Genomic DNA, 25,817 nt, shown 5'->3' with positions numbered 1-25,817 from the left:
TTTGGCCCTCGTGAGTTTGAGAGTCTTATTAGACATCCAAGCGAAGATCCCAAGTAAGCATCTGGATACATGAATGTGGAGCCAGGCAAGAGGTCAGGGCTAGAGATATGGATGAGGGATATTCGGCAGACAGATGATCTTTAAAACCTAGGGAGAAGGATTAGGTAAAGAAGAGAAGGGGATTAGGTTGCAGGAGATGTCAGCAAAGGGACTGAGAAAGAGAGGCCAGTGAGGTACGAGGGAAACCAGAACAGAGTGGTCCAGGAGCTGAAAGAAGAAAGTGTTTCAAGGAGGTGGGAGCTGTATCTGTACTATAACAGAGTGTAATTCTTGGAAATGTTCTTATTTTGTAAGGACCTCAGGCCAAAAGCAGCATAGTTCTCAAGTGACCTATATTCTTACTTTCTTTTAAAAGTTATGAAGTGAAATTGAAGAAGAGTCCCCCAAAAAATAATGCTTTCCGACAGCTCTCTAACTTTTCATTGGTGCCAATTTCATGAACTTTTTAAAATCATAAACTTTTCTTCCTTATTGTAGGAGAACAAACAAGATGGAAGAATCCTGAGGGGTTCGCAGAGAGCCCGAAGGAAAAGGCGAGGTGATTCGGCTGTATTAAAGCAGGGTGAGTTGATGAAAGGAAGGTTTTATTTGTAACTTTATAAAGCTGAAAATATTTCACGCAGGTAGACATTTTAGTCTTAATTGTAATGCACACTGTGGCAGTTAAAGGATCGTTTGGGGATTTTCTTTTGATTAAATTGTGTCAATAAAAATTAGAGTTTAGAAGAAGTAGATAAGGGGGAAAAGTGGAAATTAGCAGCTTTTGAGTAGTGTCAGGGCAAACTTGAGACCATTTTCCATTATTTATTTTTCCATCCAGTAGCTATCTTTTACTTATACACTTTGACTAAAACCTCTGTTCTTATTCATTTCCTAAGGTTATAGATTTTTAAAGTTTCCTCTCAACCATGACCTCCTGACCTGGTACCTTTTTTTCTTCTTTGTTCCTCAAGGAACACTTTATTCTCATGAGGAATCTAGTCCTTTATTCTCATGAGGCCCTGCCCTTCAGTACTTGGTGGATGAACTCGCTGCCTTACTCATCGTGGACCTTGGGTCATCTCCATAGACGCCTCCGTGTGCCCCACTAGGCTGTATGCAAAGGAAGGACCTGCCGCATCTGCCTGGCTGGTCCTCCGTGTTAGGTCGCTGTACTTTGAATAGTCCCGTTCCGACCTGCCAGTCACATCGTCCCTGCAAATCGAGGCCTGAACCCAGTGCTTCTCTTCAGGGTTTGGCTGCATTCCTCACTCATTCAGCTCTTAACTCCTCAAAAAGAGTTTGAGGTATTTCTACCTGCGTCAAACACACAGCCTAACTTTTACATTTTGGGGGAGATGACCTTCTATCTTATGTCACCGAAATTAAAGGGAGTAAATTCTCAGTTACTCTGCACTCTGCCTCAAAAGTGTCTTTATCCTGACTCTCCCTTCCCCTTCATTTCTACTCTCAGGGCTCTGGCCCTTCTGTGACCTTGTCCCTTCAGTCACTTCCCCCTCTTAGGTGTTCCATTTTTTTTTTCCTCTTCATGGGCTTCATCATTGCCTGTTGCAGTCTCATCCCCAAAATACCATTCCCCCAATTTTAATACCCATCAAGCTGTTATACCGTTTCTTTCATTTTCATTTTTTGTCAAATTAATCCCAAATAAAATTGATATTAGCTGACTCCATATGTTTATCATTTATGTATTCTTTTGCTACTTCAATTTGGCCTTCGGCACCTTGACTTTTTTTTTTTCCCCCTTTTTTTTTTTTAATCTTGGAGAAAGATTAGCAGTCCATCCCTGACCACTCAGTGCACTGACCTTTTCTCAGTCCTCAACTTCTTGATTCCTTAGGAAAAAAATTTTGAGCATCCTGCTTCTAGAAGAAGCTCTTACTTGCTGTAGCTTCCATGGTACTGTTCTTTCTTGGCTTCCTACTACATCTTCTTCATTAACCTTAAGTTCTTCTGCTTCTTTTCTCTACACTCACACCTGGATATACACACAGTTCACTTGTTAGCTCTCATTTCTTTGGAAGAGGAGCCAAGAAAAGAGATGGAGAAATACCAGCCATGAAAGTAAGAGAAGAGCCAGGCCTGGGGATAGTTAGGGAAGTGAGAGTTCATAGTGTACCACTCTGATTTCTTAGATTTGGGAATTCTATCATTTTAGTTTCATTCACTTTTCAGGTTTGCCTCCTAAAGGAAAGAAAGCTTGGTGCTGGGCGTCCTACCTGGAAGAGGAAAAAGCTGTGGCAGTGCCAGCAAAGCTGTTCAAGGAGGTACAGGCCCTTCTAGAAACATTGTCCATAATGCTTCTCTGGAATTGGTACTGCCATTTCTACTGTCTCTTTAGGAAATGTGACTTGGGATAATTTCTCAAACATATTGTTTTTCATATGTGGAGGGGTGCCTCCGAGGGCAGCTAGCATTTATATGCACACCTTCCCCAGTGCCATGTGCATGACCACACCCCACACACACACGCGCGCGTGCTCTTTCTTCTCAATATTTACCAGGCTTTCACTCATTGATTTTAAAAGGGATGTTTCTACTACTACTGAAAAACCAGTAGATAAAGAAGAACTGGCGTAAAATTTCATGTCAACATCATGTCTTTGGGAGAATAAAAATGAGTTACTGTGGTTTACGTAATAGCACAACAAAACATCGAAAGATGGGTTACTATATAACTATAGAAAAATATTTTATCATAAGTGATTTTAAATCAATAAAAGTAGTTCTGAGTGGGAACTGCTGTCTCTAGGCCAGACCAGGGGTCAGTAAACTTTTTCCATAAAGGACAATAGAAAATATTGTAGGCTTTACGGGGTATGTGGTCTCAGATGTAACAACTCGACTCTGTCCTTGTAATGAAAGTAGCTAGAGACAATATATAAATGAATGAACATGGCTGTATTCCAGCAAAATTTTATTTACAAAAACAGGTGGTGGGCTGGATTTGTCCCTTAGACTGTAGTTTGCTGACCCTTGGTTTAAATGATTTAATTATATTTAATCATGGTATGTAATAAATCTGCCATCAATACTTTGTTATATATGTATGAACACAGAGTTTTTAAGAAGTGGTGAGTATTCAATAAAATTTTTTTAAAAAGTGGTGAATAGTAAATGTTGGGATGATTACATCTACATTAAAATATTTAATATGTAATAGTCATTGCATATGACTTGTTCTGTATAATTATTTTCTGCAACTGTGGTCCTTTGCAGAATAGACTTTTTTACAATTTTTTTTGAAAAGCTTAAATACAGCTAATTACTTGAATCAGTAATACATTCATGTGATTAAAACATGAAGATGCTATAAGAAAATTGTATGTACATATAAGCAATATATAGACACAAATCCTCCCCTCCCTGTCTTTAACCAAATGATAACATATGTCACATACTGTTTTGGACTTTGCTTTTTTGTCTAACTTAGTTTGGAGATTATTCCATCTCAGTTCATCTAACCCCTTCATCAGTCTTTTATACTGATGCATTGTATATATCCATCTTATGTTTGTTCCATAATAATGTAAGCTGCTCCCTATTGATTGACATATATGTCATATATGTATATGTCATATAACATGAGTATGACACACATATATGTGTCAGTTGGTAGGGACCACCTTAAATTATTATGGATCAGATATAAGATGAAATGCTATATGTATATATGGAATATATAATATATATATACATGAGTCTTTTGGTAAGTAAATGCTTTGGTGAGTAACCTCGTACACCTCTCCTTTAGCACATATGTGGCTATCTCTGTTGGATAATTTCCCAGGATTAGAATTGCTGAGTCCAAGAGAATGTTCTTTTTTATGGATATCGTGAGATTGCTAGAGGTTGTAGAAGTTTATATCCCTATTAGCGATGTCTGTGTGCGTCTCTTTCCCTAGAGCCTTGCCAATGCACTGTAACCAAACTATTTGATCTTTATCAGTCTGATAGGTGAAGTATATTTTACCGTAATTTTACTTTGTATGACTCTTATGGGGGAGGTTGAGCGTCTTTTTAAATCGATAAGACATTTAAATTTCCTTTTCTGTCACCTGTTTATCGTCTTTGTCCATTTTTCCATGAGATGACCCAGTGATCCTTTTCTTTTGGATTTTTAGGAGTTGTTTATGTATTTGGTTATATAGTCTTTATTTAAGAATGGTGATCACTCACTAAAACTGCTGTCATTTTGCATTTTAGTATCAGTCTTTTCCATACAACAAAAATGGGTTTAAAGTTGGCATGAAATTAGAAGGCGTGGACCCTGAGCATCAGTCCGTGTACTGCGTCCTCACTGTGGCTGAGGTAAGCTTTGCCTCATCTTTATTTTCAAAGCAAAATAGTGATTATAGGGATTTAATAATGGGAAAAGGTGCCATTTGTTGAGTGCTTACTTTGTGCCAGGTGCGGTGCCTAGCATTTTGTAAACATTACCTCATTTAATCTTTGCAAGAACCCCTTTTCATCCCTGTTCTATAGATGAAGGAACTGAGGCTCAGAGAGGTTAAGTGAGGTATACAAGGCCACACAGCTTCAAAGTAGTAGAACCAGGATTTGACCCCTGGTCCGTCTGATGCCATAGGCTTCACCATACCACGTTCCTTAACATAAGGAACAGACCAACGGATATTTATATTACTTTCAGTATTTCAAGGTGTCTCTTTGAAATTTTTCGGGAAAAGATGTCCAGGTCAATTAGGTATACCTTAGTCCAATATATTACTGAGAGCTCTTAGGATTTTTTTTTTTTCCTTTATGTGCTCGCCTCCTTCTTGTTCTCTTCCTTGAGTCAGGGGAATGTATGTTTTAAAATTTTCCTCAAAGAATAAGACCATCTTGTGTATTAGTTTTAGTTATCATAGTTTTCCTTCAGTGACTTAGTGGATTTGTAAGAGGTTTGGCTCCTACACAACACAGTCACGTCTGATAGCTGGATGATGACAGTCACCATAAATAATAACATACCGTTCCACAGCGTGTACCACGGGACAGATGCTGAGCTGAGTCTTTTCCATGTATTAGCTTATGTAGTTCTCAGAACAGCTGAGATTTATGAAAACATTCAGTAAGTTTAGACTGCTTTTGAGAAGTTGGCTGTAAAAGACAAGGGAAACTTTTTAAGGGAGGGGTGTTGTGTGTGTGTGTGTGTGTGTGTGTGTGTGTGTGTTTCAACTCTTGGTTTTAAAGGAAATGTATTTTAGTTTGTCTAGTTTTTTTTTTATCGTAACAGTAATGTTTGCTCATCCTGGAAATGTCAGCTAGTGTAAGAGTATATATTATTAAAAAATAGAAGTTCTGTGTCCACCCTCTGTTTTCCTCATTCTGTATCCCAAAGATAACGGCACTTATGAGTTCATGGCGTTCCTTCCAGATGTTTTCTCTGCATGTAAAAATATGTATAAATATATCTTTCTCTTTTTTACATGTAAATGATATCATACATAATATTATGCAACTTGCTTTTGTGATACTGTATCTTATATATTATATTATACATATATAATATTTTTAACCAGTGAGTAGTATTCCATTTCACTGAATTGCTGCAGTTTATTTAATTGTTCTCATATTGATGAACAACTGAGTGGTCTTCACTTTTTCATTATTACAAACAGTGCCTCTGTGAGCATCCTTTTATATTTCGGTGTTTTTTTTGTTTGCTCTTTTTTTGATTTGTTTTGTTTTGTTTTTTGCATAGTGAGTATGTCTGTAGGAGCCATCCCTAGAATTACCAGGTTGAAAGTTAAGGATGTTTAAATTTTGATGCATATTGCTATATTGGGCTCCAAAAAAGTTTATCAGTTGTTAGATTTTCACCGAGAGTGTACAGAATTTGTCTAAGCCTAAGAGATAGTTTTTTCTTTACTTTTTCTTGCCCTCTCCCTCATCCCTCCCTTTTTGTTGTAATGAGAAGACTGGCTAGAGAATGCTTGAATTCTGAAGAAGTCATTGGGGAGCAGAGGATGGGAAGGCTCAGAGAGAGCAGATAATTGACAAAGAAGGGATGGGAGAGGATGGGATCCAATGGGCATATGAGGAGGTCCAAGCCTTTGCCAGCAGGAGGAGTCTCTCCTTGGGTTCTGCAGGGGGGAGCAGGAGAGGGTGGGTGTGGTGGGCGTGGGCATGTTTGCCAGTTTGGAGGCAAATTCTGGAGGTAAATCGTCAGCTGAGATTGACGACAGAGATGGTGGGATTGGTAGCGGAAGGAGAGGGAGGAGGTTTAAAAAGGCCCTTGTGAAGAATGGGAGAAGGAACCGGCCAGGCACGTCTAGAAGGATTGCTGTGCAGTAGGGAGAGTGCGGTAAACAGGTACATTGGATTCGCGTTATTTATGGTAGTTATATTCCGTAAATACTACTGAACCATTGCGCTTAGGGGAAATACAGGATTAGGTTCCTGGGAGCCTCTGGTCACAACATTCTCGTCAGCCAATCAGCACTAACCTTGTTTTATGTTTCTGTTTGAAGACAACCTGTTTGTCTATTGTTGATTCCGTAACATTGAACTCATGGCCACCAGCGCTGTAACTCATGCCTGATGAAGCTTATCTGTTAACACATATCTTCCCTGTCAGGCACTTGCCGGCCTTCTTGTACTTAGGAACACTACCTAGCACTTCAGTACTATGCTTAGGGGCGGTTTTAAATAGCAAAATCACAACAAAAAGCACAAAACATGAAAAAACGTGGCACTAAATAAGTAGGTAACATAAAGGACACTTGCTTGTTAGGTGAGGTACGAAACACGAAGGCCGAGCATCTTGCCTTGTTCAGCCTCAGCTGGAAACTTGCATGATGGGTGAGTCAGATTTTTCACACTCTGTGCATGCGCATGTCCCCAGACCCCACAAATATTATTTTGGGGTTACAAATGTATTTTATCAAGGTGAATTTGCAAATACGGAAACCATGAATAATGAGGATTGACTGTGTGTCATCTTTTTCCCTTAGCACCAGTCCCTAGACCAGGTATAGGTGCAGACTGGGTGGATACTTGGGATAATGGAGTTTTGTCAGACAACATTTTAGGGCAACAATTTAAAATGTTGATAAAATATTTTAAGTGACTGCTAAGGAAGGAGGCTCCAGAGAAAGGAAGATGCTAGAGAGAAAGTAGGGGAATCAATGTGAGACGCCAGAGTTTTCATTGAGATTCAGAAGGAAGTGTATCGGGAGTAACTGGGTTAGCAAACTGAATGGATGTTTGAATTTAATCGTTGAAAGGCAGCGCCGTTTCTGATGGGACAAGATCCGTGGGAGAAGAGGAAATGCAGGGAGCAAGAGCTGTGGTATTGGCTGAGCCATCCGTGTGCCTGGTGGAGCTACTCAGGATGGAAAGGAAGAGAGTGAGCCAGTGCTTAGTGTGATGAGTGACGAGGGATGTTTGGGAGGTAGTATGCAGGATGATAAGGGCGAAGTGGTACAGCCACATGGCCCAGGCCTCAGAGGAGCAGGGTGAAGAGCAGGCCCCGGAGCGTGGTGTGGCCTGAGGCAGTAGGCCACGCTTGGGCCTCGGAGGGATGGAGGGTAGGAGAAGGAGTAGCCTCTGCTTGAGGGAAGACTTCAGAGGGAAGAACCAGACGTGCCTTTGAGCAAGGAAGTTGAGGATGGAGGAGGTTGTTTACTGAAGGGTTTCGAAGGGCGTAAGATATAGTAGAGAGAGTATGGGGGGAGTAGTGGGAAGTTGAGTGCACGGGGCAGAAGCTCAGAGCAGTATGACCCTGAAGGACTGAAGGGATAAATTACTGAAGGGGCTTGTTTCTTAGGCACTGACCAGAGACAACTGAGTGTAAGGCAGGGTGGGCCTGCCTAGCTCCAAGGCTTATAAGAGAAGCAGCCCCTGAGCTCCTCCTTGGCATGGGATGGGTGGGGGGCGGCCACCTACCCTTCTCGAACGATTGTGCTTCCAGAGACCCCAGTCTCGGCTCTGCAGGGTGTTCTTATCTCTCTGGGGGGAGTCAGCTTATTTTCACTTTTATATATGTAGCATTAATACCTTCTATTTTTTTAAATACTAATATATAAGATAAAATATTTAGAAATCCATCATTCCCTTTTGCCTCTTCTTTCCCACTTTGCAAAACAAATCATTGTTAATATTTGGCATCTGTCCTTCCAGACTTTTTTTTTTTTACTGTGAATTTACATATATATGTGTGTAAGTATGTATATAAATGTGTGTGTCTAAATACATATACTTTTGTGTGTGAGTCCATGTATGTATTTATGTATGTATGTGTGGGCATATGTATATACGTATATACACATAATAACATATATACCCACACAAACATACAAAAATACATACATGGACTCACACGAATATAATTTTTCTCATAAACTGTGACTCACTCTGTAAGTTTGTTCTGCCACTTGAATTTTAACAGTATGCCCTAGAGAACTCTTCATGGCAGTAACTGTAAAGCTTCCTGATTACTTTGGGATTGTGCCTTGCCCTGGCTCCGCACTCCAATCTCGAGCTTCTTGTTCAGACTTCTGCAAGGCAGGTGCCCTGGCGTGGTCAGAGGTCTGGTGTGGCGTGTGGTTCCACTTGAACACATCTGCTGTGCTAGTGGGAAGGAGACTGAGAGACTGAACTGTCTTGAGAGCCCAAGGCCAAGCGTGACCCGGCGAAGGCCCCATAAACCTACATAACCTTTTTTTTTTTTTTTAACTGAGAACTCCCCCGAGTGGGGCCCTAATTTAGGCAGATAATGTGGTATCAGCATTCGGCATGTGTTACACAGAGTGAGTTTTCACTGGATTCCAGGGAGCCTGTCTCATCTAAGTCTGAATCGGGGAGGCTTTTCTTTCTTTCTCCCCACTCTGCTACTAGTGGAGAGGAGAATAAGTTGACTTCTCCCCGTGTCTGCACCAGCCGAGGTCTGGCTGGATATCGCTGTGTGTGGAGCTTTATAGAGGACAGAGAGCTAGCACTGAGCCAGTGCACAGCAGGGCACCCACTCTGGCACCCTGCAGGAGCTGTGCACCCCGTGCTGCCACCTCCCCTTGGTAGCATGTGCTTGTACAATGTAGGGAATGAACAGGGGACTTGTCTGCATGGGAGAATTGTCACCCAGGATCCATGTGCTCCTGGCGGGACTGAGGATGATGCCGGAACACTGTAGCTCAGCTCTTCCCAATGTAATAGCCTTCGCCTTTAGATTTTGCTATTTGTTCACTTGTTTTTGTGGCTGTTAACGAGGGTGCTTTGGTGAACATAATCCGTATCATACTTGACATCCATGTTAATTTATTTTTGTACATGTGCAGAAATATTCTGGGTTTTTTGTTTTGTTTTGTTCTTTAATCGACCTCCTTTACCTGTTTCAGGTTTGTGGATACCGGATAAAGCTGCACTTTGATGGATATTCTGATTGTTATGACTTCTGGGTAAATGCAGATGCTCTGGATATTCACCCAGTTGGGTGGTGTGAGAAAACTGGCCACAAACTCCATCCTCCAAAAGGTACTGTCACTTTTTAATTTCACATTTTATATTCTGAAACACTTATTTTCTTACATCTTAATTTAGATTTTTAAGAATTCAGACTTTATGATTATTCAGGTGGGCCCAAATTTAAGCTTATTGTTAATGATGAAAAATGTTTATTAAAGTGAAAGAAATTTAGGGCTTCCCTGCTTGCGCAGTGGTTAAGAATCCGCCTGCCAATGCAGGGAACACGGGTTCGAGCCCTGGTCCGGGAAGATGCCACATGTCGCGGAGCAGCTAAGCCTGTGCACCATGACTGCTAAGCCTGCACTCTAGAGCCCGTGAGCCACAACTACTGAAGCCCACGCACATAGAGCCTGTGCTCCGCAACAAGAGAAGCCACCGCAATGAGAAGCCCGCACACCGCAACCAAGAGTAGCCCCCGCTCGCCGCAACTAGAGAGAAAGCCCGTGCGCAGCAACAAAGACCCAACACAGCCAAAAATAAATAAATTAATTAAAAATAAAATAAAATAAAGTGAAAGAAATTAAAAAAATAGAATCCTACTTAGGAGAATAAACTATGTCCGTGTACTTACTTGCATGTCACATAACATCTGCTTAATACTTAATTTTGACTACAGGTTTTAGCTACAGATTTCTATTTCATGCACACACACAACACACGCACAAATACATCCTTGAAATATGATTGAAAAGTTAGTTCTAACCTGTTTACATAGCTAAGTGTATTTACCGACATTTCAGTAAATAAAAAATTTCTTGAGAAATTATGCATTGAACTTACATATCTGAATATTTAGGAGACTGGAAAGGAGAATATAACACTGAAAATCAGTTTAGCTGGGGGTTGGACTAATAGCACTTACGCTTTTATTATTAAATTCTTTATATTACAGTCTGCCAATGCTTCTGTCTGTTTCATGTTTACAAAACATCCAAGAATAACAGATCCCATCTTTTTCAGTTCATCCCTAATATGTTTAATAATTTCTTATTTCCTTCCTTTTCATATTACATTCAGTATTTTTTGCTTGATGTCAAAGAACCAGGTTACTAGTTTGATATTTTTGGCCTGTCTCAGGGTTATTGGGTTTTAATGGACAAGCTATCCTTTGGTTTTAAGTGAAAAATTAATGGCAGAATAGTATTTTCAGATAACTGAAGAATCAAACAGAAGCACCTAGAAAAGATAAGGATGAAAAAGAAAATCTGTAAGCCTTTGTATAAATTGGCCTGTTATATATGGTGAATTATTAGCTGTTCCTTTCACACCAGCCTCTGGACTTTGATGGAAGTAGAAGAGAGCACATGAGTAGATAAAATTAAATGCTCAGTTTCCTTTTTGAAGAAAATGTTGGCTTTACCAGCATTAAACATGAAATTGTGAAAATTAAGACAAGGACATTTCCATTATTGTAATTTGCCAACATGCTTACTTCATGAATCTTGAATTGTCATTCTTGTGGTGACAGGCCAGAAAGATTTTATCTGTTGTTATTACCATTTTTTCCAGCTTCCCACTTGTTCCTACAAGTTAGTCTCCCAGAGTAGAACGGGTGAGGGAAAAACAAAGAACTCAACTACTCTAGCTCACTGCTGAGGAATTCTACCTAAATACTGGTAGAAATGGTCTGGTAATAAAAAGAAGTCCATCTGAGTACAATATATGTTTGCTTTCTTACACCTTTTCTTTTCATCCATTACCATTCATTCAGAATTGAAAAAAATAATATAATTTGTTGGAAATAAATACCCCGTGTATAAAAATACATAGATATAAATTATGAGTTAAATACTGTCTATTTAAAGAGTCACCTGATTGCTTGATTTTGGCATGTTGGAGTTACAGATAAAAGTAGGAAGGGAAAGCTAAGCGTGAAATATTTTGATATTTTACTGTGTGTTTATATGTGCTTACCCTAGGGTATAAAGAAGAAGAATTTAATTGGCAGACTTATCTCAAGACATGCAAAGCTCAGGCTGCTCCCAAGTCATTATTTGAAAATCAGAATATAGTAAGTACCTCCAAAATACTTTTCCTTTCACAGGAAGTGGCTTTTGAGTGTTTCACTAGATAAATTACAAGGGATAACAAGAAACTATAATAAATTTTATAGCTTTGGTAAATACAGTGCTCTTATCTTAATTAAACTTTAAAATTAGCTTAAAATCATGAATAAATATCTGTTTTTAGCCACATCATGGCTGTCTTTTTTTGTTAAATAATAAAAGGCAACATAGTATAAAACCTAGGTATAATTTACAGTTAAGGTGCATAAGAAAAATTGTGACATTTCATTGTTATTTTCACTTGACTTTAGGAGTGCTGTTCAAATGGGATTCACATAGTGAGACGCATGTAGCCCCATTTAGATTTGCATGCTAGAGACTATCATTTAAATCTTCTCTCCAGCTTCTAGCTCTGTTCCGCAGTGTAACAGAAGCAAAGTCTGGATGTGTTTGTATTTTCTACTTCTTGACGTGTTGGCATCTCTGAGGAGGCCTGATATGTTAGCCTTCTTCCCTGCCCCAGTTCTGATCTCATTGGAAAGAACAGAGAGCAAGCAGGTGGAAAACCAAAGTCTCATCTTTATAGTTGGTAAGGGCTCAGTTGGAGTACATGCATGGCCTGTATCTGCTGGCAGATGAGTTTCTTGATTCTGAGCCCTGGGGTTAAAGAGATGTACTGGCCCTTCCCACCTCACCAGCCAAGCGCAGAAGCACTGGACCAGGGCAGACTACCCTCTTGCAGGACAGCTCTTGCTCCTAGAGGGGCAGAGTGGAGACTGTTATGCCCTGTAGGCCAGCTTACTCTTCAAGGTGTGACCAGTTCCTCCTTCCAGATTCACCAGTTAGGGACAGTGAGTGAGAGTGTAGAGAGAGGCAGTCATGTTTCACTTAGGAACTCCCTCCAAATAAATATCAGGAGTGGGGAAAAACCTTCTCACCCACCCCAAATACCCTCATTTGGGAAATGACATTAACCGGGTGTTTTGAGGGCATCAGTCACGGCTGAAACATTCTCTAATCAAATTGTGAACATAAGCCAGGTTGAGTTAGCTGGAGAGGGATGTGTGTGTGTGTGCATTTAGGTAATTAATAGAGATAATGAGCCAGGTTATTATTTTTAAAATGTCTTAATTGAGAGGATAGCTTAATTGCTGAAATGTAAATACTGCGTAGTCATTCGGCGTCATTCTCCGTCAGGACAAGGGAGGAAGGTCAGTCAGGTGGAAAACTCAGCAACCTGCCTGCTGTCACTGCTCCAAGTTTCCTCATCCTTGTCTGGTTCTCTGGTGATGAGTTCAGTCAGGGATTTGATCCACTGCCTTGAACCATCGTCTTAAATTCTGTGCATTGCTAGCACAAAACTTAATCTTGGGCTGTGTGTTCGGTATCTAAGAGGCAATTAATTTTTCTATTTCTAGATTCCTCTACCTCAGAATACTCAAATATTTATGGTCAGAACACTGATAAATAATTTCAGGGCTTAAACATGTAGTAACAGTATCTGTGTAGCATTAGTGCCTGATCCTTCGACTCAGACAGAACTTCACTCTAACATATTCAGATACATGGCTGTCCACATTTTTGTAATGATAGCTGTATAATTATAGTAAAAAGAGATATAACATCTACTTTGCTTAAAGTGATTAGAATAGTATCTGTGCGCTTCAGTCTGGACAGAAGGATTTTTTTTAGAAGGGCTGAAATGATTTGTAATGTGTTGTGATTGATATAACTAATATTCAAGTACTTCTCTGAGATTAGGATACTTTTCCTCACAAAAGATTGTAAGGAATGTTTACACCTGCAGCACCTCAAGCACTAAGTCTTACTAAGCTTATTATTGTCTTAGTTTCATGTCCCAGATGGCTGATAATCTGTGGATTTCCTTATATTACAAACTATTTTGAATGGCTGTATGTGTTAACAGCCAGTTCTTTTCGTGCTATTGTGAATAGTATCTGTATTGTTGAATCAAAGTTGTAATAATTTGCAGCCTTTTGTATAGGAAGATGACCTACTTTCAATAGAGTACTCTTTTGAGAGACCTTTTCAGAAGTGGGAGTGAATTTATACTGACTTACACACATTTTTAACTTAAGTGCTTATTTTGTGTGAAATAATTTTCATTGTTAAGTCTGTAATAAAGGAAAAGAAAAACTGAAAGTAAACTCTACAGTAAATAAAACTTGCCTAACTCGTGTAGTCATCTAAAGTACCAAGACACGTGTTGAAATTAATTAACTTTGCGAGGTTGTGGGTGTGTAAGTTTTAAAGGTCCAGATAGTTAATTGGGTGTAGCAACAGGGCATTTTTCTTATTGCTGCTTGTTGGAAAGCAACTCTGCTGTAAAAGTGGTTCATGATTTTTAAATTATGTGAATACAGTTGATGGATGCCAGGCCTTCAAGCAGAGGTGCAGAGAGGGTGCAGGTCCTTGCTGTTAAGTGTGTGCTTATCTCTAATTAAATCTGTATGTTTCATAGACAGTGATCCCATCAGGCTTTCGAGTTGGAATGAAGCTTGAAGCTGTAGACAAAAAGAACCCTGCATTCATCTGTGTTGCTACGGTAACAGATATGGTGGACAATCGTTTCCTCGTACATTTTGACAACTGGGATGAGAGCTATGACTATTGGTGAGACATTTTTTCCATTGCTGTGTGCTTTATTAATTGAGTGTTTATCCAAGTACATGATTTAAAAACAGTAATAATGCAAAGCTTATGACTAAAGTAACAGTGCTCTGTCCCACTCTTTCCCATTTCAGATTTTTAACTTTTTACCTGTTCCATATGGCCTATATTTCTAAATAACACGCTTTAATTCTACTTCGTGATTTGTGTTTTAGTTGACTTCCTCCTGTGGAAGTGCAATTCATACCACACTCCCAACAGACACTCACACGTGAATGTATGCACAGACTCACACTTCCCCTTCATCTCATTTTTCAGGAAAACATTTTAATCTTCCTTTCATGTTTTCATGCCCAGTAGCTAACTTAACTATTTATAATTGCTGAATACAAATGATTAATTGAGGAATATTGTTTTTAATCCTTATGGGTGTTGACTATACTACATAAAGTGGTAGGAGCAACGTAATTATAAAATTACATAATCATAAAATAATTATAATCAAATCATGAGATTTTGATTAAGCAATTGAAATAATGACTTTTCATACCAAATTCATGTTCATTGATGAAACTACAATTCAGTTTGCTGGTGAAAGTCATTTCTGAACTGTTTAGTTCCTTCTGGAGAATACTTACAATGAGAAGTGACAGACATCTTTATAAAATAAGGCTAAGGTTACAGTAGCAAATGGAGTTTAATTTATATAAATGTAGCTCAGTTTCAGGAAAGCTTGTTTCCTGTCTTTTTCAGTATGTGTATATTTAAATATTCAGTAGAGCCATCAATAATTTCCATTAATCCTCACATTGGATTCTCAGACAGGCATCAGTTTTACTTGCATTGTTTTAAAAAAGGAGAGACAGTGAAAGCCATTTGCTATTCAGACTTTTAAACGGTGAATTTTTAAAATCTGAATTACATGTTACATATGGTTTTCACAGAATTTTTTAAAGTAGTTCCATGATCACATCACATAGAATCAAGTACTTGTCAATATTTTAGTATGTTTAACCCAGCTTTTTTCTGCAAAGCATAATTTTCCTCATAGGATATCTTTTTATTCAGTTTGCAATCAAATTTATTATTGAAACATAAACCATTTCAAGTATATACAAAAGTGAGAATAGAGTGACCCTCCTGCAGCCATTACCTACCACCAGCAGTTACCAATTTATATCAGTCTTGTTTCCTGTGTTTTCCTACTCCTAAATTCCCAACACCAGGATTGCTTTGAAGCAAATTCCACATACCATGGCATTTCATCTGTGAATGTCTCTTCTAAAGATATTCTTTTTCTTTCTTCAAATATATAAAGTTATAAATGGCATAATGTCACTAACATACTTAAACATTCTCCCCCAATTGTCTTGGTTTTCTTTCTTGCTTGCTTGCTTGCTTGCTTTAGGTCCAAATAAGGTGCACATTTTATGATTGCTTTGATGTTTCTCTTGATCAATTTTAATTTATAGATTCCTAGTCCTCCATCATTTTCTTCCCCTTGTAACTTTTATTGAAGAAACCAGGTTGTTTTTCCTGTTGAGTCTCCCACATTCTGGGTTTGCTGATTGAATCCTCATGGTATCGCTTACCATGTTCTTCTCTTTTTCGTATTTTCTGCAGACTGGTGGTTTTTGTTTCATTTAAAATTATGTGTACCTATCCTGAGTGAGTGAACAGATGAGAAAACTGTAAATTCAGAAATATTGTAATCTGTCCTGGGAGGAACATATTTCTCCCTCCTGTGTTTGATGTGCTGTGATGGTGGCAGTACCAACTTGATGACTAGGATCCAGTCCTTTTATTAATAAATGATACTTTAAAGCAGTAGTTAGAATTTGTTGAAATGAGAGCTTTTTGTTTTTAAAGTTCTGATTCATTTAGGGAGAATTTTTTTTAGAGCTTTTGCCTGATTTAAACAAAATGGGTGGATGTTAGTTTCAGTTATTTTTGCGGTCTTATAAGTATTACAGGGTTTAAAAGTGTAAGCTGCTTATTTGACGTAAGATGCATTTCCTTTAAAAACATTCTTCTGGAAAAAAGTAATGAGGAATTCTAGAAGAATTTGTCACATTTTTCTTTGATGGCAAATGCCTAGGGACTAGGAAGCATCCTGGGTTCTTATTAGAAAGAGCAGGGGGAAAAATTGATCTCTTTCAGCTCTGATTTTGCACTCTTATGAGCACAACCAAATTATTTTTAGAATGGAATGTACTTTGAGGATATACTTATACTTCTAACTCTTGAAGTTATATTTTGTTAATTGTCAGAAAAAGAATAACGGTGTGTTGTCTGCCTCAATATACAATTAAGGCACATTGAAAATTGCTTAAGTGCACTGGAATTTCTCCAGCCTTATTAAATATTATGTTCTTTGATCTTCGAATTTTGGAATGGTTTGTATCTGCATAAATTACTTAGGTATGTAATTGAGGATACAAACTAGATTGCTTTCCCAATTTAAAATAGTTTGGAAATGAGATTTTTTTCCCTTTGAATTGGACAGTGATCTTATCTCTTTTTACCTTAGTGGGAATTTGAAAGCGCTCACGCACGCATGCACACACACGCGTGCGCGCACACACACACATTTGTGGTACTGCATGTTTAATTGCAGTAAAACATTTCTTCCTTCCAAAGAGGAGTGCTATGTGGGATTTAAATTTATGTAGGATTGAAGTAGTTTTTAATGAAAGGAAATAATATACATATATTAGAATAATAATTGGTTTACCTCTGGGTTTCCTCTGTGCTTTTATCACTGGTAGTTGGTAGTCGTTTAATTCTATCCCCTTGACAGTGATTAGACTTAGGAATAATCCTAAATATCACAGAATATTGGAATACGGGAAAGAACTTTAAGGATGGCAGAAGGAAAGCCCTCCCAGTGAGGATGCCACCATCCTCCCGGAGCAGCGTGTGGCCTCTTTCCCTCCATCATCTTCCGATGCGTGAGGGCTGGGCTCCACAATGAGCAGTCACCCCCTCTCTTCCCTCAGGCCCTGGGAAGGAATCTTGCTTTAAAGAAATGTTATTTTCGGAATAGATGCATGTACTTGTATAACCGAATCAATCACTTTGCTGTGTACCTGAAACTAGCACAACATTGTTAATTAACTATACCCCAATATAAAATAAAAAATTAACAAAGTAATAGTGATATTAATAATAATCATAAACAATAGCAATATGTGACCCAACCCCCCCCCCCCGAAAAAATGTTATTTTCACGTGACCTTGTCTTTTGGGAACCGGGAAACCATGACAACAGGACTTAGGCGACTGTTGACTAGAATGAGGTTGCCACTTCAGCCGTCTTTGAATTTCAGTCCAATATCCCAGTGAGTTAGGCTGAAAAATCATCAAACAGATCTATGAAAAAGAGAAGCATTGAGTTAGTGAATTAGAACAAATATGGGGCTGGGGCCTTTTACTGATTGTTTCCAAGTGGATTGCAAACTTCTTCTTTTTGTCTTCCTGGGGATATGGGATTTGAACTGGACCATGAAGAATGATAGGAATTAGTACTTAGATGTTGGGATGAAATATTCCAGGAAAGCACTGCTTATGTTTAAGCCCATGGGGCAAAAAAGGGTATGTTTGGGGTATGGCAGCCCGGGGATTCAGTAAGTGACTTAACTCCTCTAAGCTTTAGTTGCCCCCTTTGCAGAAAGGATTAATAGTCCCTATCTCACAAGGCGGTGTGAGGATTAAAATAAGGATTTTAGAAACAGAAACCAGTTTGCAAAAGGTTAAAGAGATAGCTGTAAAGGACATCAAGCAGAGAAGTTTGGCCCTGAAGGTGAAAGTGGATTATTGCCTGAGGGGGGCGTCAACCCTTAAGGAGGGTTTCCTGTACACAGAGAGTGTTGAGCTTGGTTGAAGGAAGGAAGCCACTGTAGAGGGAGAGGGGAGATATTTGAGACTGGATAATTGAGGATACCGTGTCCCGTAGGAGGGGCTAGCCTTGGGAAGAAATAAGCTTTATTCTCACTCATGGAGGAAATGAAGACAGGAAAGGAAAATTGACAGGAGAGTGATGAGGTGGCACCTCCTTTATCTTTTCCTAGTAGTCACTGTGTTAGTGAAATCAGGTTTTAATCTTGAAGCAAATTACGAATATTGAAAACAGCCACTGTGGGGAATGGGTTTGGAAATGAATTAGAGATGAAAAGGAGAACTATGATGACTCCGTATGATGAGGTTTGGGGTTTAGTAGTAAAACCGAGTGTTGGAAGCCCTGAAGAGTTAGCACAGAGTGGGAGCCAGGAAAGTGGGCCCTGGGAAATAAATTGACAGTCATCATGCTCTGGATTTAGGGAGTGAGAGAGGCCAAGTGTGCTGTATTTCTTCAAAGAATCTAAACCATTGCCTGAATGAACACTTTGAGGTTTTCCTTAAGTGAGCGTCTTGAAATGTTCTTGTTTGACTCTCTGCCGAGATCTGGGGAGCCCAGCATGTGTGCCTTACTTTTGTTTAGCTTTTGGCTGTGACTGATACAACCAGGGTCCCTTTCTTTTTAACCCAAAATCGCTTAACCTCTCAGTGTTTCCATAAAATGAGGATCTTAATGTTTGCTCACTTTATATTACAAACATGGATTTTTCATGAATTATTACTTCTGTTATTATTTACCAGTCTAGGTCTGATGGGATCTTAGCAGCCTTCATAAATAATTTGCACTTACTTGTGAAGTGGACTTCAAAAAAAATTTTTTTTTGAAATGGAGTTCTTTAACAATACACATAAAACCCCAAAGAAAGAAAGGAAAGGCACAGGGAGCAACGATTTGCCAAACTTTTCACCATTAGTTGTTCTTCAATATATTTTTTCTTGGTTACATTTCTGCTTCTGAACACTAGATGGGACTAAGAGATGACTTGTGTTTCAATAGTAACAAAGGATTTCACAGCCTTCCAACTTCTGAACGAAGTGTTGTTTGTTTATTGAGGAGCTATAAGTAAACTAGATAAAAATAGGGCTATTTTTATTTTCATTATTGAGACAGTTTCCTGGTTTATTTTAGATGGTGACTTTGATCAATATTTAAATAATATTAAAACCTTATATAAGATTCAGGCAATACAGGAATGAGTGGCCAAAATATGATACAGTATTTTCCTTACTTGTAATTTATAGAGAAATCCAGTAGAATCAAAAGAGTTAATTATGTCTAATGCTTTTATTTCGATCAACATGAACCTGACAGATAATTAGAAGTACTTGATAGTTGTCTTAAATAGGGAAGAAAAAAATTAAAGTATTATATATTTATTTTTTCATTTTTAAGGATCCCTGTATCAATTAACAGCTTTCCCTAGAATAAAATAAAAATTTCTCTAAAATAAAGGCTGCATCATTACTAATAATCCATAGCCAAATAATTGTCTAGGAAAGAATAGTACAGCTGGAAATCGAGCTCCATAGTTTTGCTTATACAATTTATAATAATGCCTCGGAAGGAATTGGGTATTAAAATATCTTTTATGAAAATGTATAGTGTAAGAAATGTACCAATTGCCATATGAACTGGGCGGCATTATGTCTTCCTTTCACATTTCTAAAATAATGACATACACATACACATGTAACCCTATATAGATTAAGAAAAATAATAGTGTAAGGGAGAGTGGGTAGGAGATATTCAATAAGTGAATAAAAACCTTCAACTATAAATTTAAAGGTACTTTCTATTGAAATGATTTTGAGAAAAATCAGCATTAAATTGGGGTTCCATCAGCTCATCTTGTGTTACTGGTCAGAGCTGCTCACTTGGAAAGATTGACTTGGAAAGTGGTGACTGTGTGTTAGTTCACTTACAACATTTCCTGGAAAGTTCTCTGTAGTCTGTTAAGTGTGCAATAGCATTATGTCTGGAAAAGCAATGTATATACCTTAATTAAAAAACACTTTATTGATAAAAAATGCTAACCATCTTCTGAAAACACAGGATTGCCACACACCTTCAATTTGTAAAAAAATGTGATCTTTACAAAGCACAGTAAAGCAAAGTGAAATAAGGTGAAGTATACCTGGTGTAGAATAACTTCAGGCTTTAATATGCCAATGATGTATTTTGTAAATCTCTAAGAGGGAGATGTGTTATTTTCCTCAAATATTTGATCATAGGGTCCTGACGTTTTTTTTAAACTTCATGATTCCTATCTTCTTTGAGAACACAGATGGGAAATGTTCTACCAACTTTTTTTTTTAAGGTTTTAATTGTAATATGCCTCTAGATGCCTGTATATTTTGTAATACTGTTATAACTACTCCCTTGTAAGTATAGCCTTTACTTCCTTATATTGTGTTTGCCTGGCAAAATCCCAATTCTGGTTGAATCTGACTTTCTGCCTACTCTCTGCCTGTGCCTGAGCGGTTGAATATAGCTGGAGAAAGACGCCACATGCTGACTGGCCTAACTCACTTTCATGACTGCTAACCTCAACGGGGCCCTTAGTCCTGCCCCATAATCCTGCTACATGTCCTTGTCTATTCTTCCAGGAAATTTCACTCCCCTTTTTACTCCCTCAAATCTTTCACAACCCCTCTCCTTTTCTCCCACTCAGTTGATAAGCTTGCTTCCTGTATCACTGACAAAATAGACATGCTCAAAAGAGAGGTCCACATGCTCCCACCATGTTGTCTCCCCACCCTTCTGATCTCTATCGAACCTTCTCTCTAACTGTGCGTGATGTCCCCCCGCTCTTACGCTTTTCTGCCCCCTCGCACAGAGTGAGTTTTCTTCTGCATTGATAGGTCATCCCTCTCTTTTGAATTATTCCTACAGTACCCAAGCAGGAGAAGGGATTTTTGTTTGTTTTGGTAGCTGTTGTAGCCCTAGCACCTAGAACAGTGCCCTGATCATGGTAGTCGCTCAGCATATATGTCTTGAATAAATGAAGTGATATTTCCCATCTTTTAAAAAAAAGTTTTATTTTGAAGTAATTCTAAACTTAATGTGCAGAGATTTCCATATATGCCTCATCCAGCGTCCCCTAAGTATGTCCCAAATTAAAAAAAACCCAACAACCTCCCTTTTTCTAATTTCTCATTTCTCTGCTTCCTTTTAAAACACAACCCCTTAAATGTATTTTTTGAGTTAGCTATTCCCGTCTCCTTCCACTCTCTCTCTCTTTTTTTTTTTTTTTGGCTTTCCATTTTATTTATTTATTTAATTTATTTTTTATACACCAAGTTCTTATTAGTTATCTATTTTATACATATTAGTATATATATGTCAATCCCAATCTCCCAATTCATCCCACCACCACCACCCCTGCCCCCCAGTTTACCCCCTTGGTGTCCATATGTTTGTTCAATACATCTGTGTCTCTGTGCCTCGCAAACTGGTTCATCTGTACCATTTTTCTAGATTCCACATATATGCGTTAATATATGATATTTGTTTTTCTCTTTCTGACTTACTTCACTCTGTATGACAGTCTCTGTATCCATCCATGTCTCTACATATGACCCAATTTCGTTCCTTTTTATGGCTGAGTAATATTCCATTGTATATATGTACCACATGTTCTTTATCCATTCGTCTGTCGATGGGCATTTAGGTTGCTTCCATGACCTGGCTATTGTAAACAGTGCTGCAATGAACATTGGGGTGCATGTGTCTTTTTGAATTATGGTTTTCTCTAGGTATATGCCCAGTAGTGGGATTATGGGTCATATGGTAATTCTATTTTTAGTTTTTTAAGGAACCTCCATACTGTTCTCCATAGTGGCTGTATCAATTTACATTCCCACCAACAGTGCAAGAGGGTTCCCTTTTCTCCACACCCTCTCCAGCATTTGTTGTTTGTAGATTTTCTGATGATGCCCATTCTAACCGGTGTGAGGTGATACCTCATTGCAGTTTTGATTTGCATTTCTCTAATAATTAGTGATGTTGAGCAGCTTTTCATGTGCTTCTTGACCATCTGTATGTCTTCTTTGGAGAAATGTCTATTTAGGTCTTCTGCCCATTTTTTGATTGGGTTGTTTGTTTTTTTAACATGGAGCTGCATGAACTGTTTATGTATTTTGGAGGTTAATCCTTTGTCCGTTGATTCGTTTGAAAATATTTTCTCCCATCCTGAGGGTTGTCTTTTCGTCTTGTTTGTAGTTTCCTTTGCTGTGCAAAAGCTTTTAAGTTTCATTAGGTCCCATTTGTTTATTTTTGTTTTTATTTCCATTACTCTAGGAGGTGGATCAAAAAAGATCTTGCTGTGATTTATGTCAAACAGTGTTCTTCTTATGTTTTCCTGTAAGAGTTTTATAGTGTCCAGGCTTACATTTAGGTCTTTAATCCATTTGGAGTTTATTTTTGTGTATGGTGTTAGGGAGTGTTCTAATTTCATTCTTTTACTTGTAGCTGTCCAGTTTTCCCTGCACCATTTATTGAAGAGACTGTCTTTTCTCCATTGTGTATCCTTGCCTCCTCTGTCATAGATTAGTTGACCACAGGTGCGTGTGTTTATCTCTGGGCTTTCTATCCTGTTCCATTGATCTATATTTCTGTTTTTGTGCCAGTACCGTATTGTCTTGATTACCATAGCTTTGTAGTGTAGTCTGAAGTCAGGGAGTCTGATTGCTCCAGCTCCATTTCTTTCCCCAAGACTGCTTTGGCTATTCGGGGTCTTTTGTGTCTCCATACAAATTTTAAGATTTTTTGTTCTAGTTCTGTAAAAAATGCCACTGGTAATTTGATAGGGATTGCGTTGAATCTGTAGATTGCTTTGGGCAGTATAGTCATTTTCGCAATGTTGATTCTTCCAATCCAAGAACATGGTATATCTCTCCATCTGTTTGTGTCATCTTTGATTTCTTTCATCAGTGTCTTGTAGTTCTCTGAGCACGGGTTTTTTACCTCCTTAGGTAGGTTTATTCCTAGGTATTTTATTCTTTTTTGTTGCAATTGTGAATCAGATTGTTTCCTTAATTTCTCTTTCTGATCTTTCATTGTTAGTGTATAGGAATGCAAGAGATTTCTGTGCATTAATTTTGTATCCTGCAACTTTATCTAATTCATTGATTAGCTCTAGTAGTTTTCTGGTGGCATCTTTAGGATTCTGTATGTATAGTATCATGTCATCTGCAAACAGTGACAGTTTTACTTCTTCTTTTCCAGTTTGTATTCCTTTTATTTCTTTTTCTTCTCTGATTGCTGTGGCTAGGACTTCCAGAACTCTGTTGAATAATAGTGGTGAGAGTGAACATCCTTGTCTTGTTCCTGATCTTATGCTTTCAGTTTTTCACCTTTGAGAATGATGTTTGCTGTGTGGGTTTGTCATATATGGCCTATATTATGTTGAGATGGGTTCCCTCCATGCCCACTTTCTGGAGAGTTTTTATCATAAATCGGTATTGAATTTTGTCAAAAGTTTTTTCTGCATCTATTGAGATGATCATATGGTTTTTATTGTTCAATTTGTTAATATGGTATATCACATTGATTGATTTGCTTATATTGAAGAATCCTTGCATCCCTGGGATAAATCCCACATGATCATAGTGTATGATCCTTTTAATGTATTGTTGGATTTTGTTTGCTAGTATTTTGTTGAGGATTTTTGCATCTATATTCATCAGTGATATTGGTCTGTAATTTTCTTTTTTTGTAGGATCTCTATCTGGTTTTGGTATCAGGGTGATGGTGGCCTCATAGAATGAGTTTGGGAGTGTTCCTTCCTCTGCAATATTTTGGAAGAGTTTGAGAAGGATGGGTGTTAGCTATTCTCTAAATGTTTGATAGAATTTACCTGTGAAGCCATCTGGTCCTGCAGTTTTGTTTGTTGGAAGATTTTTAATAACTTTTTCAATTTCATTACTTGTGATTGGTCTGTTCATATTTTCTATTTCTTCCTGGTTCGGTCTTGGAAGATTATACCTTTCTCAGAATTTGTCCATTTCTTCCAGATTGTCCATTTTATTGGCATAGAGTTGCTTGTAGTAGTCTCTTAGGATGCTTTGTATTTCTGTGGTGTCCGTTGTAACTTTTCCTTTTTTCATTTCTAATTTTATTGATTTGAGTCCTCTCCCTCTTTTTCTTGATGAGTCTGGCTAAAGGTTTCTCAATTTGTTTATCTTCTCAAAGAACCAGCTTTTAGTTTTATTGATCTTTGCTATTGTTTTCTTTGTTTCTATTTCATTTATTTCTGCTCTGATCTTTACGATTTCTTTCCTTCTACTAACTTTGGGTTTTGTTTGTTTTTCTTTCTCTAGTTCCTTTAGGTGTAAGGTTAGATTGTTTATTTGAGATTTTTCTTGTTTCTTGAGGTAGGATTGTATTGGTATAAACTTTCCTTTTAGAACTGCTTTTGCTGCATCCCGTAGGTTTTTGATCATCGTATTTTCATTGTCATTTGCCTCTAGGTATTTTTTGATTTCCTCAGGGATCTCTTGGTTATTTAGTAACATATTGTTTAGCCTCCATGCATTTGTGATTTTTATGTTTTTTTCCCTGTAATTGATTTCTAATCTCATAGCGTTGTGGTCGGAGAAGATGTTTGATATGATTTCAGTATTCTTAAATTTACTGAGGCTTGATTTGTGACCCAAGATGTGATCTGTCCTGGAGAATGTTCCATGTGCACTTGAGAAGAAAGTCTAATCTGCTGGTTTTGGGTGGAATGTCCTATAAATATCAATTAAGGCTATCTGTTCTATTGTGTCATTTAAAGCTTGTGTTTCCCTATTAATTTTCTGTCTGGATGATCTGTCCATTGGTGTAAGTGAGGTGTTAAAGTCCCCCACTACTATTGTGTTACTATCGATTTCCTCTTTTATAGCTGTTAGCAGTTGCCTTATATATTGAAGTGCTCCTATGTTGGGTGTATATATATTTATAATTGTTATATATTCTTCTTGGATTGATCCCTTGATCATTATGTAATGTCCTTCCTTGTCTCTTGAAACATTCTTTATTTTAAAGTCTATTTTATCTGATATGAGTATTGCTACTCCAGCTTTCTTTTGATTTCCATTTGCATGGAATATCTTTTTCCATCCCCTCACTTTCAGTCTGTATGTGTTCCTAGGTCTGAAGTGGGTCTCTTATAGACAGCATATATATGGGTCTTGTTTTTGTATCCATTCAGCCAGTCTATGTCTTTTGGTTGGAGCATTTAATCCATTCACATTTAAGGTAATTATTGATATGTATGCTCTATTACTATTTTCTTAATTGTTATCAGGTCTCTTTTGTAGGTTCTTTTCTTCTTTTGTGTTTCCCACTTAGAGAAGGTCCTTTAGCATTTGTTGTAGAGCTGGTTTGCTGGTGCTAAATTCTCTTAGCTTTTGCTTGTCTGTAAAGCTTTTGATTTTTCTGTCGAACCTGAATGGGATCCTTGCCAGGTAGAGTAATCTTGGTTGTAGGTTCTTCCCTTTCATCACTTTAAATATATCATGCCACTCCCTTCTGGCTTGTAGAGTTTCTGCTGAGAAATCAGCTGTTAACGTTATGGGAGTTCCCTTGTAGGTTATTTGTCATTTTTCCCTTGTTGCTTTCAATAATTTTTCTTTGTCTTTAATTTTTGTCAGTTTGATTACTGTGTGTCTTGGCATGTTTCTCCTTGGGTTTATCCTGCCTGGGACTCTCTGCACTTCCTGGACTTGGGTGGCTATTTCCTTTCCCATGTTAGGGAAGTTTTCGACTATAAT

The 25,817-nt window shown here is 38.1% G+C and overlaps 1 protein-coding gene across 9 annotated transcripts in view; it reads left to right on the top strand.

The window, feature by feature from the left end:
- The window catches only part of L3MBTL3 (L3MBTL histone methyl-lysine binding protein 3), a 125,073-nt gene that overhangs the window by 40,347 nt on the left and 58,909 nt on the right, over window positions 1–25,817 (top strand). For all 9 annotated transcript variants that reach the window (XM_082474575.1, XM_082474574.1, XM_082474579.1 and 6 more), the window contains 6 exons: window positions 538–622; window positions 2,236–2,327; window positions 4,267–4,371; window positions 9,399–9,534; window positions 11,445–11,536; window positions 14,014–14,165. In XM_082474575.1, the coding sequence (XP_082330701.1) occupies window positions 538–622; window positions 2,236–2,327; window positions 4,267–4,371; window positions 9,399–9,534; window positions 11,445–11,536; window positions 14,014–14,165 (662 nt within the window). The remainder of the gene's footprint in view (window positions 1–537; window positions 623–2,235; window positions 2,328–4,266; window positions 4,372–9,398; window positions 9,535–11,444; window positions 11,537–14,013; window positions 14,166–25,817) is intronic.

Source organism: Balaenoptera physalus (assembly GCF_965194825.1).
Source record: "Balaenoptera physalus genome assembly, chromosome: 9".
NCBI classification, from domain to species: Eukaryota; Metazoa; Chordata; class Mammalia; order Artiodactyla; family Balaenopteridae; genus Balaenoptera; species Balaenoptera physalus.
The sequence above is the reverse complement of the archived record's forward strand: the minus strand, read 5'-3'. Positions and strand labels throughout refer to the sequence as shown.